We start from the raw sequence: 16,574 nt of genomic DNA on the forward strand, positions 1-16,574 counted from the left end.
TCATATGATACTTGTCTTTCTCTGACTGACTAATTTCGCTTAGCATAATACCCTCTATTTCCATCCATATCATTGCAAATGGCAAGATTTCATTTTTGATGGCTGCATAATATTCCATTGTGTGTGTGTGTGTCTGTGTGTGTGTGTACACACCACATCATCTTTATCCATTCATCTGCATGCTCACTTGGTTTTTATCCATTTGATGCTATTCCTTATTGATCTCATTAGTTAATATAGGTTGAGTGTCCAGAGGACGGTCTGATATATTTCACCAGCCTAGATAATTTATCCTTTCTCTGGTTCGCCCTTCGTTGAATGTTCTGCTAACCAGAAACTTAATTAAAAAAACAAAACAAAACTGAAAATATCAAACACAAACCTTGAAACACTTTTCCTTCCCTGTGCCTTGGGGCACAAGAAGGGTTCTACTTTGCGTTGTGTAGGCTTGGCTCACGTGGCTGTTCCTAGAGCTGGGGTTTGTGGTCAGTTGTACCTGAAGGGCTAAGAGTGGGGTAAGAGTGCTCCTTTATTCTGCTACAAGAAGAGAGAATATTGGGAGGCAGGCCAAAGCAATGGATGTCCACCATAACTACAAAGACTGAAAATAAATGCAACTGAGCATTCAGTTCAGGAAGCTAGGAAAACAACAGCAAACACAAGGGAAGGTAGAGGTAAGGAATTAAAGGTAAAGTTGAAGTTGATAATTATGGAGACAACAGCAAAAGACATAATCAATAAAACCAAAAGCTTTTTCTTTGAAAAGATCAGCGAAATAGACAAACCTAGAGTAAGCTGGATTGAGCAAAAAATAAAGAAAACATGAACAAGGAAGAGGATAACATCTCAAATTCAGAAGAGGTTCGATAATAAGATAATACCATTTAAAACGATACCAATTCATTTGAACATCTATATAAAATAACTGATTTTCAGAGAGAAAAAAAAACTGTTGAAATTCGCTCCAAAAGAGGGAGAACAGCTGAAAATGATAACCATGTGTAGGTAGTTAAAGAATTGCCTCTAATAAAAGCACCAGGCCAAGATGATTTTACTGGTGGAGTCTACCAAACTTTCAAGGAACATTGAATTCCTATTTTATATAAGCTGTTTCAAAGCATGAGAAACGATGGAAAAACTAACTTTACGAGGTGAGCATATTCTCAATATCAAAACAGAAAAGACAATGCATAGAAAAAATAGCTATAGACTATTACCACTTATGTAGATAGATGGAAAAATCATAAAATAAAAATAAGCAAATAAAATCCAACTTGGCATGAAAAGAATAAATTACCAGGACTACATCGGGTTAGTTGTAGGAAACAAGGATGTCAGTACAGATGTGGTCTATTACATTAAGAGGTGTCTTTCTTTAATCAACACTGCTAATTGGGGTTATCCATGATCTGCATTTTGTAAATCTAATGGTCCGTCTAGGTCCTCACTTTACAGCCCCCTCCTTTCTGGGAGTTCCCTCCTCCCTTTCTTTTTTTTTTTTTAAGATTTTATTTATTTGCGAGAGAGAGAATGAGAGACAGCATGAGAGGGAGGAGGGTCAGAGGGAGAAGCAGACTCCCTGCTGAGCAGGGAGCCTGATGTGGGACTCGATCCCGGGACTCCAGGATCATGACCTGAGCCGAAGGCAGTCGCTTAACCAACTGAGCCACCCAGGCGCCCGTCCCTCCTCCCTTTCTTGCTGCCCTGGCAGTTCCAGCTCTATCCCATGACGACTCAAACTGGTCAGACTGCACTCTCTGCCTGAGCTGTGGGCCCCGTGTGTCCGCCAGACGGGGGAGGATGCTAAGGTGGAAAGCTGCATAAACCTGAACATTAGCCAGTGTGGTTACCATCTTTTAAGACTTGACACTCCTCCAGTTTCTTCCTGCGTTTGTCAATCTTTAATGTCTTGAACAGTGGTTTTTTTGTTTTGTTTTGTTTTTTAATATATTTTTCCCAGAGTTTATAATTGTTATCTATGGGAAGGTTAGTTCGTACAACTATTACTAGAAGCTCTCCGTCTCAATTTAAAGAATAGATTTTCTCTAGCAGGCCTATGTTTAACTTCTGGAGTCTCAAGCAGAGAGTTGTACCTGCATAAAATTGGGAAATAAATCCCTCCCACTGTCCAAAGAGTTGGCCCCTCTCTGTTGTGTAATACTTTTCAGTGTGTACTCCCCTACTGCTGATTGTTATGTATGCCTGCAATTTCCAGTCTTTAATGGCATTCAGGTTAGAGGAAGATTCAGTTCATTTGAGGTCGCTGTCGTCCTTTGTAAAGTGTGATTAAAATGATAAAGTTTACTAGCAGCATTTTTACTGTATGACAGTAGCTCATCAGGTCTTTGTAAGTGGCTTATATATTTTCACACCAAATACAATATATAGGTATATATCTTTATATGGGATTTAAAATAAAATTTTACATATCAAATTTCTTATTTTTTAGGTTTTTTTGTGAAGGTGGGAATGTTTAGTTCAGGAGAGTTGATTTATAAGAAGAAGACACGCTTACTGAAGGCCTCCAGTGGAAGAGTAAAGTGGGGAGAAACTATGATTTTTCCACTTATACAAAATGAAAAAGAAATCCTTTTTCTCATCAAGCTTTATAGTCGGAGCTCTGTAAGAAGAAGACACTTTGTGGGGCAGGTTAGTAGTGAGTTTCTATCTTGAATTCTTTCCTTGAACTTCTCTGTGCATTGAAACAGTTGGTTAACAAAAGGAATATAGGGTAAAATTGAAGTTGAATAGAGTAAACTTCTACAGCATCATAAATTAAAATTTAATGTTGCCACAAAAATGAAATCCTGTCAGATTTTGCTTTCATACAAATAGTTGGAATTTCTGTGCAGTTAGGTTTCTTATCTTAAAAATCTTTTTCTGAGCTTCTCAATTATAAATACTATAAGAAGGATCAGTTTTTCTGTACCATTGACTGGTTAATGGCATTAATGCTAAGTATTTATTTTTCCTCTATCCAATACCATTTATTTATTTATTTATATTTTTAATATAATTTTTAAATTTAAATTAATTAACATATAACATTATCGGTTTCAGAGGTAGAGGTCAGTGATTCATCAGTCTTATAGAATACCCAGTGCTCATTACATTATGTGCCCTTCTTAATGCCTGTCACCCAGTTACCCCATCCCCCTGGCCCCACCCCTCCAGCAACCCTCAGTTTGATTCCTATGATTAAGAGTCTCTTATGGTTTGTCTGGCTCTCTTATTTCGAACACTAATTATTTAAATCAAAATTTTTAAGGCTGCAGATGTCCAACTTACTTCATTTTGTTTCATGTTCAGTTTAGTGTTTAACTCTGTATGCTATTAACTGAATTATGTTAGATTCGAATTCCTAGAAAACATTAGTTTTGGCAGTGGTCATGATGGTATTTAGATAGTTGATTTTGGTGTCTGGATTACTCTATTTAAAAATTCTTAGTAGTCCAGGGGCGCCTGGGTGGCTCAGTTGGTTAAGCGACTGCCTTCGGCTCAGGTGATCCTGGAGACCCAGGATCGAGTTCCGCATCGGGCTCCCCGCTCAGCGGGGAGTCTGCTTCTCCCTCTGACCCTCCCCCCTCTCATGTGCTCTCTCTCTCTCAAATAAATAAATAAAATTTAAAAAAAAAATGAAAAGAAAAAAAATTCTTAGTAGTCTGTGTAAGACAACATAACACTTGCTTACTTGCCAATCCTATGGGGACTTGTTTCCTTTGTAGTTTCTTTTACTCTGAGCAGATTAATGGTAGCTGTCCATTATCTTTTATCTTAATTATGATTGTTTGATTTCCATTTAAATTCTAAAATATACATTATTGGTTTAAAAGCTTTTGCTTGATAACAAGATGTTATTAGCAGTCTACATGAAATCCTCAAATTATATGTGAATATTCAAAGGTTGATAATAACTGACTCACTTCTTCATGCATTTTACTTAAAATATTTGTATAAAAAATCTATAGTTTTGTTCTTCATTTATTCCTATTTGGGAAGGAATTTGGACTCAAGAATTCGTATAAGTAGCATACTTTTCAAGGTCTTGAGGCCTATGAAGTGCGTTCAGTTAAAGTTTTCCTATATCCTCAAGCCCCGGTTATCATGTATGAATGGAATGGGCAATTTCCTTGACAGGTGATTTTCAAGATAACTTTTTTGGTGATTCCACTTTCTTGGTTGAGAGTCTAGTTAAGAATTACAATTCTGGAAGGGATCTTGCTGGCTCTCTGTTCCTGTGGCTTCTCTGGTATCCTCAGGAACCACTATGGTGGGGGAGCCAAATGCAGACTCAAGGTCTCCCACTCATATTAGCCAAAGAACCCTGGTGTTACCTGTTTCATATATTAGGTTCTTTGTAAGATTTTATTTAAAGGAAAAGTTCTTCAGACTAGGAAATTAAGGGGAAAAAGTTTGAAAATCAGTGACCTGCTCCAATTTCTTTATTTAAAAGAATTAGAAACTGAGTCTCAGAGAAGTTAATTCCTGTTAGTGCTAAAGCTGAGGTGAGCATTCAGCCTTCGTATTCCTTGTCCCCCTTTGCCTCTGGGCAGGTGTGATGTCTTATGTCTGCATAATGCTCTGCACTTGTTCTCAAGTTCATTTATATCTATTACCTAAAGTTATGGTTTAGATTTCAGTTAAAAATCACAGCTTTATCTAATGTAAAAAGTCCTTTAAAATGTACATTTCTTACGAGTCTAACTTAAATCATGATTAGTCTCCGTTTATTCTCACAAAAATGATTTTGAATGGTTGGGATCAATTGTAAGTTGAGCTCCTAGATTTATTCAGTAACGAAGGATACTAATTACTGTTTTGGGAGAAATGATTTTAGAATATCTCACATCCAATTTTGAAGTTGGATTGGATCATATAACATTAGTCTTCAGAGTGACTAAACAGGTTAAGTGTTTTGACATATTTTTGGAAAAATGGAAAGATTGTTTAATTGAAAAATATGTGAGCCAGCCTTCTACTTGTCTTTCATCAGTAAGAGGAATTAACTGAACTCAGTTGCTGTTCTCGTGTTAAGTTAAATGATTGTACTGTTCCTTTACAGATTTGGATAAGCGAAGATAGTAATCACACCGAAGCAGCGAGTCAGTGGAAAGAGACAGTTACAAATCCAGAAAAGGTTGTTATCAAGTGGCACAAATTAAACCCATCTTGAAGACATCACACGTTAATTTGGTGAAGAACTTGACATTCTTTTAGAAGACTTACGATTTCAATTTGCTACCAAGGAGGAGAGACAAATCAATACATTTGTCAATGTATTTATGGAGGTCATAATTACAATTGATAATGGATCTTATGGAAAATTAAATTTGATTAAAAAATGGGATGAATTATATAGAATATCCAAAGTAAAGGGAATGTTTTAAAACTTGCCAAAATAGACAGTAAAATAAAGAGTAGTATGCTGGGGCAACTAAATAAGTTACACAATCAATGAGAATTTCAACCATAGGTCGTTATTGCTATATTATGTTTATGGGTTTTTTTTAAAGCTTTACCTAGGTATTAAAAATCTAGTATATCAAATCTCTGTTAGTACTGTTAGAATGTAGAAGACTTTACTACTGATTATTTCAGTGCTAGTCATTATTGATTAGATCTTGACTCCAGTGTTTACCTCTTGCTATATATTTTCTCGCAGAAAGGAAAAATGAATTAAACCGCTTCAACTCTTCTGTATTTGGGGAAAATTTGTGCCCTGTTTTTCTCATTTCTTACCCATAAGGCGTCATATTGCCACTTTGTAAATTATTTATCTCCAAGAAACTTCAAATTTAAAACACTGTATTTTGGCAAGAATAAATGAAAACACCAGAAGGTTGAAGTTAAATTGGAAACCTAGTGTATACACATTTTGCTATATGTTTTCCTCTCTCAAGTATTTTACCCTTTGTTTTAATTGGAGTTAGAGTAAGATTATCATCCATATGGTCCATCCTAATTAGCAGAATTAAATGAGCTTAATTAGCAAGTTCAATATTTTATGATAATCATTTCCTTCTTTTTAGTTTTTTAAAATATAAGCTATTTGTTCTATAATCCATGACATTATTTTCCCATGATTTTAAAGAAACCACATTGTAGTAAATTCTTTCTTGCTTTTTTTTTTTTTGTGGGGAGGGGCAGAGGGAGAGTCCTGGAGAGAGAGAATCTTAAGCGGGCTCCACGCCCAGTGCAGAACCCAGTGTGGGGCTTGATCTCACGACCCTGAGATCATGACCTGAGCTGAAATCAAGAGTTGGATGCTTAACCAACTGAGCCACCCAGATGCCCCGCAAATATTTTCTATTGCAGTTTCTCTCAGGTACTCGTTAGAAGTCAGTATGTGGGCATAATGTCAGGTTAGTTGGCTATTCAAGCTATGGCCAAAAAGAACAGCTGTTTGGAGAAACAAAGAATTCCATCTTTGATCTTGGAAAGTCCGACTTTAGTTTTGCTAATGAGTGGACCAAGTGCTCTGTGATTATGGTCTTCCATTTTTCTTTCTCTCTTACCTTGTTCTACAGATGCCAAGAGATAGATGGTGATATTTTAGGCCAGAAGATACTTTGGTATAGCTTCAGCATATCCTCTTCATTCTAGTTCTTATGGTCTGCATATCTCATTAAGATTTTCTCAAATAAACAATTCCTCTTTTCCTAGGTACCATGTGTGCAAGGTACAAAATATACGTAGTTTACGTGTCCTTTGCTTCCACTCCCTAGGGTTTATGTTATACAGTTGACAGGGACTCTCTAACACTGCATTTGGAAATAATTTTTTTTCTTAGATTTGTGAAAAATGGCATATTGGTCAGAACTCACATGAACTTTCAAGAGAAATCACCTTGTATGGTAGTGTTTTAAATCTTTGAGACAAATGACTTTATTTTTTAGAGCAATTTTAGGTTCACAGCAAAATTGAGAGGAAGGAAGTACAAAGAGTTCCCAGATACCCCTTACCCCCACATACACACAGCCTCCCCCGTCATAAGCATCTCCCACCAGCGTGATAACATTTGTTAAAATCAATGAACATACATTGACACAGCATTATCACCCGAAGTCTGTAGATTACATTAAAGTTCATTCCTGGTATTGTCCATTCTGTGAGTTTTAACAAGTGCATAATGTCATATATCCACCACTCTAGTATCATACAGAGTAGTTTCACTGCCTTAAAAATCCTCTGGAAATGCACCTATTCTAATAGCCACCAAATAAGTGTATTGGCTTTTAGATAATAAATAACAGATGTTGTTTTAAAAAAATCTAGAATTTTATTTGGCTGATTTTTTTTGTGTTCTATTAAAGCTCTCAATTCCTAAATTATAGGTAGTCATGTATTTAACTCAATTTTAAATTATTTAATTTTTAATATTTTTGCAATATGTATATAATGTATAATTTCAGAGAAAATGTGATTTCTTGGTTTCTTGTATGTCTTAGAATCCTAGGTAAATTAAAAAAAAACCTTTTCATTTAAAAGACTTTTCAGTTAGGCTAGTATTGATACAGCTAAGGTCCCAAATATTTTAATTAGTTTTACTTAAGCCTTTTTCAGGTGTAAGAGGTACCGAATGCAGATGATATTCTGGTCGTTCCTTTGAAGCTTTGCATGAAATATAAAAAGAAACACACTCTTCTGTTAATAGCTGTTCATATTATGAGAAAAACATTAGAAGCTGGTAATAAAAAATGAGACGGTAAGCAAAAATCACTTGTCTTTGTTTTTGCTTAAGCATTTCTTTTTTTTTTTTTTTAAGATTTTATTTGTTTATTTGACAGAGAAAGAGACAGTGAGAGAGGGAACACAAGCAGTGGGAGTGAGAGAAGGAGAAGCAGGCTTCCCGCTGAGCAGGGAGCCCGATTCAGGGCTTGATCCCAGGACCCTGAGATCATGACCTGAGCCGAAGGCAGATACCTAATGACTGAGCCACCCAGGTGCCCCAGCTTAAGCATTTCTTGACCTTTACTCACTTATAACAAGGAGAAGGGAATCAAAGTGATGCTGGATGACCAGAGGAAGCCATGGAAGGGTTCCCATGGATAGCTGATAGTTTGTACAACTCATCCTTTACATTGTGCTTATTTATAAGCTTTCCAGTTGATACAGTTGGGTAGCTGCAGCCCATGTCAAAATACGTCATCACTATTTGGCTTTCATTTGGTTTTGCATGATTTTTGGGTTTTTTTTAGCAGACTTCCTAGAGAAATTATCATTGAAGTATATCAGTTCCAGCACTTACCAGACTGTTAAGAAGGAACCAGTGGGATTTTGAACATGTAACTGTGATCTGAAAATAACCTAAAATGAACTTCTGCTTGAAAGTAGTTATGTGAATTGCTCTGATAATGTACTGAAACTATATTTCCCAGCAAAAATTTCTATTGTTTGTTTGATCAAATCATCGCTTATTTTTTAAGGATTTTAGAAATTTTCAGTAAATGTCACCATTTTATATCATGGCAGTAATGGATACTTTTTTTTTTTGAAACTTTTGTAATAGATATTTCAAAGGATATATATTTCCTTTTGATATTTGGTGAGGTATATTGAGGGAAGTACCAGATAAAATATCTGTATGTACACTGTATTAGGGTTTTTCAGAGAAACAGAACCAATAGGATGTATGTATATCTAAAAATATATGTATTTTTTAATTACGAGAAATTGGCTCTTGTGTTTATGGAAGCTAAGAAATCCCACAATCTGCCATGAAGGCTGGAGACCCAGGAAGTCCAGTAGTCTAGTTCAGTCTGAATCTGAAGGCCTGAGAACCAGAGGAACCAATGGGATGAATCCCAGTGTGAGGGCAGGAGAAAGGGATCAATTCCTTCTTCATCTCCCTTATGTTCTATTCAGGTGCTCAGCAGACCAAAAGATGCCCACCCACATTGAGGAGCACGATTTACTGAGCCCACTGATCCAAATGCTAATCATGTCCAGAAACATCCTCTTAGACACACCTAGAAATAACGTCATGTGGGCACCCCTGGCCAGTCAAATTGACACATAAAATTAACAGACATCTACTAGTGTTCTCTTGATGGGTCAGCTGAAATTAGTGTTCAATAGTCAACCTCAAATGCTTGAAGTGTTGGTTGAAACATTTGAGTTGAGGAAAGAATTATGAAAAGTGAATGTATATGAAGTACCATGTCCATGTTGAAATAGAGGTTTAGTGTTTAAAAGATACTAAAAGAGTTAATGTTGCCCTCCAAAATTGGATATTTTGTCTGAAGACGAATGCTGCCTACATTTTAAATCATATCCTGGTAGAATTTTTTTAACTTGGCAATTACTGATTTTTAACTTTCTCATGTATAGAAAATCTGATCTCTAAAATAACTATTATTAGTTAAAACTGGTAACTAAATTATAGAATGATAACTGTATTAACTGTATGACTATATTAAACTGTAGGACTCTGATAATAGCAGTAGATGTCCAGAAAGAAAGTTCTATATGTCTTCTCAGGTGTCTAAAAGGTATCTGATTACATGCATAGCTAAATCACTGAGTAAGATATGTCTTTAGATGAAGATGGGGTTTATTCAGTATTGATTTTCATATTCTCATGCTGTGGAATTTGTTTTCTGAGCCACCATTCTTTAGTTTCTGAGGCAGGAGGATGATAAAAAATATCTGTTCATGATAGAACTAGATTTATTTTAACAGATTTTGTTGACTGTGGCTCTTACTGTCTTTTAGTTTAATTTCTGGGTCTTTAATATTTCTTGATTAATGCGCTGTATGGAGACTTGATCTTGAAACAACTAAATTTTTAAATGAGCTATTTTATATACTTAATAATTAACTGTAAAAATATCTATATAGTACTTTTTGCAAAGAACTGTTGTAGGTGCTTGCAGGGACAGAGATGAATAAGCCATCACTCTTTACTCTGGGTTTTATATTTTAGTAGGGAAATAAAATAGTATAAAGCAGAATTGTAGTAAAAAGCAGGATTCGAGGTATGGACAACATGCTTTAGAGGCTCAAATAAAATCAAATGCAGCTGAAGGAATTAGCATCTCTGATTTTTTTTTTTTTTTTTTTTTAAGTAGGCTCCGTATGCAATCTGTTGGAACATCCAATGCTGAGATCAAGAATCACACAGCCAGCCAGGTGCCCCTGCAGATGAAGGAGTTAGGAAAACTTTGGTAGATCTCTGATTTGGAACACCCAAAACCAGGCAGATTGGTGGAACTGTTATTGGTCACTCTGATTCTGCCTGACTGGGAGTCTTGCTTTATTTATTTTGTCAGCTGAAGTCACTGTGAAAAAGTTTATATTTCCTTCCACTCTCTTCTGACCTTCGGCCCACCTGCTCCTTTCTTGACTCTCAGTGGAACATCTTATTTCATGCCTCACAAAGAAAACAGTGTCAGGCATTCTTTCCACTTTCCACCATCATATCCACAAGCTTATTTTTATCCACATCCATCCTCCATGATGTTAGAAAGTCAGTCAGTTCTTGTGAATTCTGAATCCAGTCCTCTGCTTTTCCAGGGATCTCATTCCATTTGTTATACCTATTTTCTCTACTATTCCTTGAGTCCCTCCTTCTCTACTGGGTTCTTCTAGCGTCATTCCAACCTCCCTGGTGCATGCGCGACTGTCTCAGGATAGGTGGGTGATGTGTCCAGTGGAAAGAACCCAATGGATATCATCTTGGGGATTAAGTCTGTACTGATGAGGAAGCTGTGGAGACACCATAATGCAGGGAAGTGCAGCATGCTCCTTGTGAAGCACCCCCACTCCCACACTACCACAACTGAGCCTAACTGCGACCAGTGGAGATTTCCAGAAGCTCTGTTTTCACTCTCACTGGGGTCTTTATTCTTTCCTCACTTTCCCTCTCCCACCTGACCATTCCCAAGCCTTTCTTTCTGCTTCCTCAACAGGCTTTAGTAACTAGTAGAGAACAATGCCAACAAATTCCTCCAGTGTAAACGAATTCAGGGAGTAGGAAGTTTATTTTCTCAGCACAGCCTCTCTTAGGTCTCCTATACTTCAGGCCTCTCTCTGGTCTATGTCCTTCTTTTAAAAAGTTCCTAGACTTCTCACCCTGTTCTAGATTCTGCCTTATTTGGTCTCCCCTTTATAGATAATTTCTAACTGTTCTGTTCTTGGCCTAGTCTCTTCTGTCTTTCATCCAGACACAGCACTGAACTTCATTCTGAAGTCTTAAATGCTTTTCAGTTATTTTTTCTTTATTACTCATCAACTTCCTTCCTTTTTTTTTTTTTTTAAAGATTTTATTTATTTATTTTGACACAGAGAGAGAGACAGTGAGAGGGAACACAAGCAGGGGGGAATGGAAGAGGGAGAAGCAGGCTCCCCGCCGAGCAGGGAGCCCGATGCGGGGCATTTTTTTTTTTTTTTTAAATTAGAGGGAGAGAGAGTGCATACTTAGCTGGCGGGGGAGACGGCAGGGCAGAGGGAGAGGGAGAGAATCTTAAAGAGGCTACATGCCCAGCAAGGAGCTGGATGCGGGGCTCGATCTCATAACCCTGAGATCATGACCTAAGCCAAAAATCAAGGGTTGGAGGCTTAACCAACTGAGCCACCCTGGTGCTCCACTCATAAACTTTCTTAACGATAGAACTCTCCCTCCTTGAAATCACATCTTTCCTTAGCTTTCATGTCATTATGCTCTGTTTGCTGTCTTTTTACCTTTCTAGCCTTTCCTTTTCTTTCTTCTCTGTTGGCTCATCTTTGTGCACTTTAAACGTTAGGACTTCTTGAGGACTCAGTCCTAGGCCCTCTTCTCCCACTCTGTGTTATTACTCGGGGCAATCTCATCTATTCCCATGGCTTCCCATCTACTGGCCAAAGGCTGCCAAATTTTTATCCCTGCCCTAGTTTACTAATGAGCTCCAATATCATTTGGCTAATGTGGACATCTTTTCTAGAACATATACCAAACCAAACTGTGGATTTCCCATTCTACCACAGTCTGGCCTGCATTGTTCCGCCATCTTAATAAAAAGAGCTGTCATCCACCTGGTTAGTCATTACAGAAACCTAGGAGCCACCTTGGAACTTCTCTCTCTCATCGCCCATAGTCAATCAATCACCTTATTCAGTAGTGTATGTGCTGTGTATATCTTGAATCCGCCCACTTCTGCATCCCCACTGTAACATCTCTAGTCAAAGACAGCATCACCTCCCACCTATAAATTCTGCACTCTCCACCCCACCCCCCAAGTTGGTCTTCCTGCCTCCTTCTGGTTTCCCTCTAAACCATTCTCCACCCAGCAGCCAGGGTGATACATTTTAAATACAAATACAATGGTCACTCCTTAGTTACCATTGCTCTTGGTGCGAAATCCAAAATTTTTCAATCTACAAGGCCCTTTCATTGTCTGAGCTCTTCCTTTCATTCCAGCCTCATCTTTCCCACTGATCTTTTTTTTTTTTTTTTTTAAGATTTTATTTATTCATGAGAGAGAGAGGGAGAGGCAGAGGCAGAGGGAGAAGCAGGCTCCCTGCGGAGCAGGGAGCCCGATGCGGGACTCGATCCCAGGACCCTGGGATCATGACCTGAGCCGAAGGCAGACGCTTAACTGACTGAGCCACCCAGGCGTCCCCCCACTGATCTTTTTTCAGTTCTTGGGAGGCAGGACGCCCCTCCCTTCTAAAGGATTTCACACACATCATTTCATCCACGTGCAATAGTTTTCCTCTTTGTGCTTCCCTTTGCTAATCTCCCCCAACGCCCCCACTTAGGTGCTAGCTTAAAAGTCTGTTCCTCAGAAGTCTTTTTTTTTTTTTTTTTACATCTTAGGCAGTGTTAGATTCTATTTTCATATGTAACTCTCCTTTATTGCTTTTATCATAATTGTAATTGAATAATTACATAATTTTCATTCAATTCAGTGCATCTTCTCCAGTGCAGTTTCCATGAGAACGGGGTCATGTTTGTTGCTGTGTTCCTGAGGCTACATAGTACCTGGCACGCAGGAAGTACATATCTGTTTATTCATTCGCTTAGCTGATAAGGCAGTGTTTTGAGTGTTTGGGGTAGAGCAATGAATAAACAGAAAAAAATGAATGGACTCATTGAGTCATGTCTTATTGCACAATATGGTGGGACTTGAAGGCTAATATCATCCTGTTGAGAGAGAGAATGCTGGATTATTTATCTTATTAGTAAATTTACTTTTAAAATTCATTGACACATTTCTTAATTATAGAAAATAGAAATACGATAGCCTCACACTAGGCGTTCTGGCCTAGAAAAAAAAATTCTGAAATTCTCAACAGTGTTTATAACATATGATTCTATTCAATAGCATTTAATTTGAAATTTTGTAGATTGCTGAGATATTAATCAGATTTTACCTTATTATTGCATGATAACAGCTTACTATGTATTATTACCAAGCACAAAAATTGTATTAATTTATTTAAAACATTTATTTTCTGCAGTTGATTCCTGTATAAAATAAGGGTACTGGGGCGCCTGGGTGGCTCAGATGGTTAAGCGTCTGCCTTCGGCTCAGGTCATGATCCCAGGGTCCTGGGATCGAGTCCCGCATCGGGCTCCCTGCTCCTTGGGAGCCTGCTTCTCCCTCTGCTTCTCTCTCTCTCTCTCTCTCTGTGTCTCTCATGAATAAATAAATAAAATCTTTAAAAAAAAAAATAAGAAGGGTACTTAGACTGAAAATTTCCTGTATGATGTAAATAACCTATTTAAGTTATTTACCAGCCCAAACAGGATTCGAATGACTTCTGTAGAAAAGAAGATGAGCAGAAGATCGGATCGTTGACAGGATAAGAATGAGAGATTTGGAGGGCTTCTGCGATAAAATTTTTTTTTTTTAATTTTATTTATTTATTTGACAGAGAGAGACACAGTGAGAGAGGGAACACAAGCATGGGGAGTGGGAGAGGGAGAAGCAGGTTTCCCACCCAGCAGGGAGCCGATCCCAGGACCCTGGGATCATGACCTGAGCTGAAGGCAGACGCTTAACCGACTGAGCCACCCAGGCGCCCCTCTGCAATAGAATTTAAGGACAGGATTCAGGGAAGAGGCTGTAAGAGAAGCAAGCCTAACCCCACATATGTCTCAGTGCTAAGGACAGGTCCTCAATGTATAATGAGTCTGGAGATGAGGAAGGTGGGGAGGATTGCTGAGTTACGTTTTCTTATTCGTAATGGAAAAGGAGCCCTGGGAAGGAGAACAGATTGGCAGTCAGAAGGAAGAGAGGCCTCAAGGAGGAAGCAAAGCTTACGGAAAGCAGTTAAGGACGAAGTGGGAAGGTAAGGATGTCATCCTATGAGGTGCCTATATGCTTCCTGATACTGTATATTCTTTCTTCTAACATGAGACACCTTGTAATTCAGATTTCCTTCAGAGGAACATATACAGAACTGTCCCTCCCCCTCCTTTCCTCAGCCCTGTTCCCTTCCCTCCTCCCTCCCTCCCTCCCTCCCTCTTCCTACTGTTTACCAAAACTCACGCTCAATTTTTGCTTTCTTGATAGAAAATCTGAAAATTAGTTTGGCCTAAGATAGTAAAATCTTTGACTCTTATGTCTGGAAAAGACCTGAAGAGTCCTCTAGTGTAAATGCCCATCTGCCTACAACATAGGGATATTTATTCAACAAATAAATATTGGGTAGCTAACAACATTGTGCCTCTCATTTTAGGTGCTGGGAATGCATCTAGTAAGCCCCCACCCCCGAGAGTTTATATTCTAGTGAATATATCAGAATGTACAGAATATTTCCAAATAAAATTTGATGGATTTTATGCAGTAAGTGAGCAAATAGAAGATCAGAAAATCTATTCCTGGTCTTTCCTTCTGTATAACTCCTTCATATACTGATCGTCATCCTTCAGTTTCCTTCTGTGTTAGTTTACTTCAAATACTTATGTTCATATATTGTGAGTTACTCTCTAGGGTTTTTTTTAAAGATACATTTAAAGATACTATTTTCCGTAAGTTACTCTGAGCTAAAACAGAACACAGAGAGATGTCCAGTGACCATTTGAAAAGAACCACCTCAGAGTTCTTGACCCAGGCAAATACTGTGATGATTTTAAGAACAACCCACTTGCAAATAATTTTTATCTGTGCTGCTTGTGCGTTTGGGTTTTCCTGGCTTTAAAAGACAGTAGAGATGAAGTTGATTTTCTAAATGTGATTTTGTTTTTACTGAGTTAGGCAAAAAAGACAGTGGACATCTTTGTATTGTAGGAAATTATTTTCAGAGTATCTGGAAGGGGCAAAAAGAAAATATGTTTGATTTTCTGCATTTACTTTGTGTGTGTGTGTGTTCATATTTATACACCTCAGTGTAGTCAAATGTCAATCCTTTGCTGGCTTTTTAAAAAAAAGATTTGTTTATTTATTTTAGAGAGAGAGAGAGCATGAGTGAGCCAGGGGAGGGGTAGAGGGAGAGAAGCAGACTCCCTGCTGAGTGGGGATCCCAACGTGGGGCTTGATCTCAAGATCCTGAGATCATGACCTGAACTGAAATCAAGAGTTAGACACTCAACCAGCTGAGCCACCCAAACACCCAATCCTTTTCTGGCTTTTAAGGCTGGAAGCTAAAGGAAGGAAAGGCAAAAGGTATCAAAAGCATTTTCTTAAAATGGTAAAACTAGATTGTTTATTAACTAAGTACAGTTTCTTCTCTGGGACACTGAAAAAGTACTTGAGTCTTTTCTGAAAGTATTTCATTTCTTCTTTTCTTTTTTTTTTAAAAGTTTTTAAATTTTTATTTATTTGACAGCGAGAGAGGGAACACAAGCAGGAGGAGTGGGAGAGGGAGAAGCAGGCTTCCCGCCAAGTAGGGAGCCCGATGCGGGGCTCGATACCAGGACCCTGGCATCATGACCTGACTCGAAGGTAGACGCTTAACGACTGAGACACCCAGGCGCACCTCATTTCTTTTTTTCTTAAAGATATTTTTATTATTTTGAAGCCTATGGGCAAGGCAGAAGGAGGGTGAGCTAAGGATAGTGGGCTTTTGTAGGGAAATGGTTACATCAGGGGCCCAGAAAACCACATTAGGCAGTAGGATTTGGCTTATGGGTGTGTGTCTGTGTCTGTCCATGCACCCCGCACACATGTCCTTTATCTTGTAGAATTAGAAAAATGACATCTGTTTTCTTGAAAGGAAGGGGAAGAGATGATTCCAACAGGATTGGAAGAATGAGGGAAACATTATGACAGATTTGATCTACAGTCAAGTTTGTTTCTTTTCCCAGTCCAGAAAAAACTAAGCTTGAGAAATAACAAAGGGAAAAGTTTCCCCTTTCCTAGTCCAGGAGAAAGTAAGTTGCAGAAACAAGAAAATGGGAAAATGTTTGGAATGATGCGTTTGTTTATTTGGCTTAAGAGAGTATGGTTCTGATGGGCAGGAGTTGCTCATGCGTCTACATTCCATTTCCGCCATGTGGATAATAAATAATACATGCTCTGGGGGTTCCGATTCCTGGTTCCTTCTTGAAAGCTGAAAGTGTTAAAACAAATTTTTTTTCCCCAAATGATCTTACCTGGGTATGTGAAACAAGATAATAGTTTTTGACTTGGCTTTTCTTCTTCCCCTAT

At 38.1% G+C, this 16,574-nt stretch overlaps 1 protein-coding gene across 4 annotated transcripts in view; it reads left to right on the forward strand.

Moving 5' to 3' along the window:
* The window catches only part of TC2N (tandem C2 domains, nuclear), a 38,812-nt gene extending 31,558 nt beyond the window's left edge, over positions 1–7,254 (forward strand). For all 4 annotated transcript variants that reach the window (XM_081830064.1, XM_081830062.1, XM_081830063.1 and 1 more), the window contains exons 11-12: positions 2,450–2,649; positions 5,063–7,254. In XM_081830064.1, the coding sequence (XP_081686190.1) occupies positions 2,450–2,649; positions 5,063–5,173 (311 nt within the window). In that variant the 3' untranslated portion in view covers positions 5,174–7,254. The remainder of the gene's footprint in view (positions 1–2,449; positions 2,650–5,062) is intronic.
* Positions 7,255–16,574: the final 9,320 nt, after the last annotated feature.

The sequence above is a fragment of the Leptonychotes weddellii genome, chromosome 9 (genome assembly GCF_054177405.1).
Source record: "Leptonychotes weddellii isolate Sample4059 chromosome 9, ASM5417740v2, whole genome shotgun sequence".
Classification (NCBI taxonomy): domain Eukaryota; kingdom Metazoa; phylum Chordata; class Mammalia; order Carnivora; family Phocidae; genus Leptonychotes; species Leptonychotes weddellii.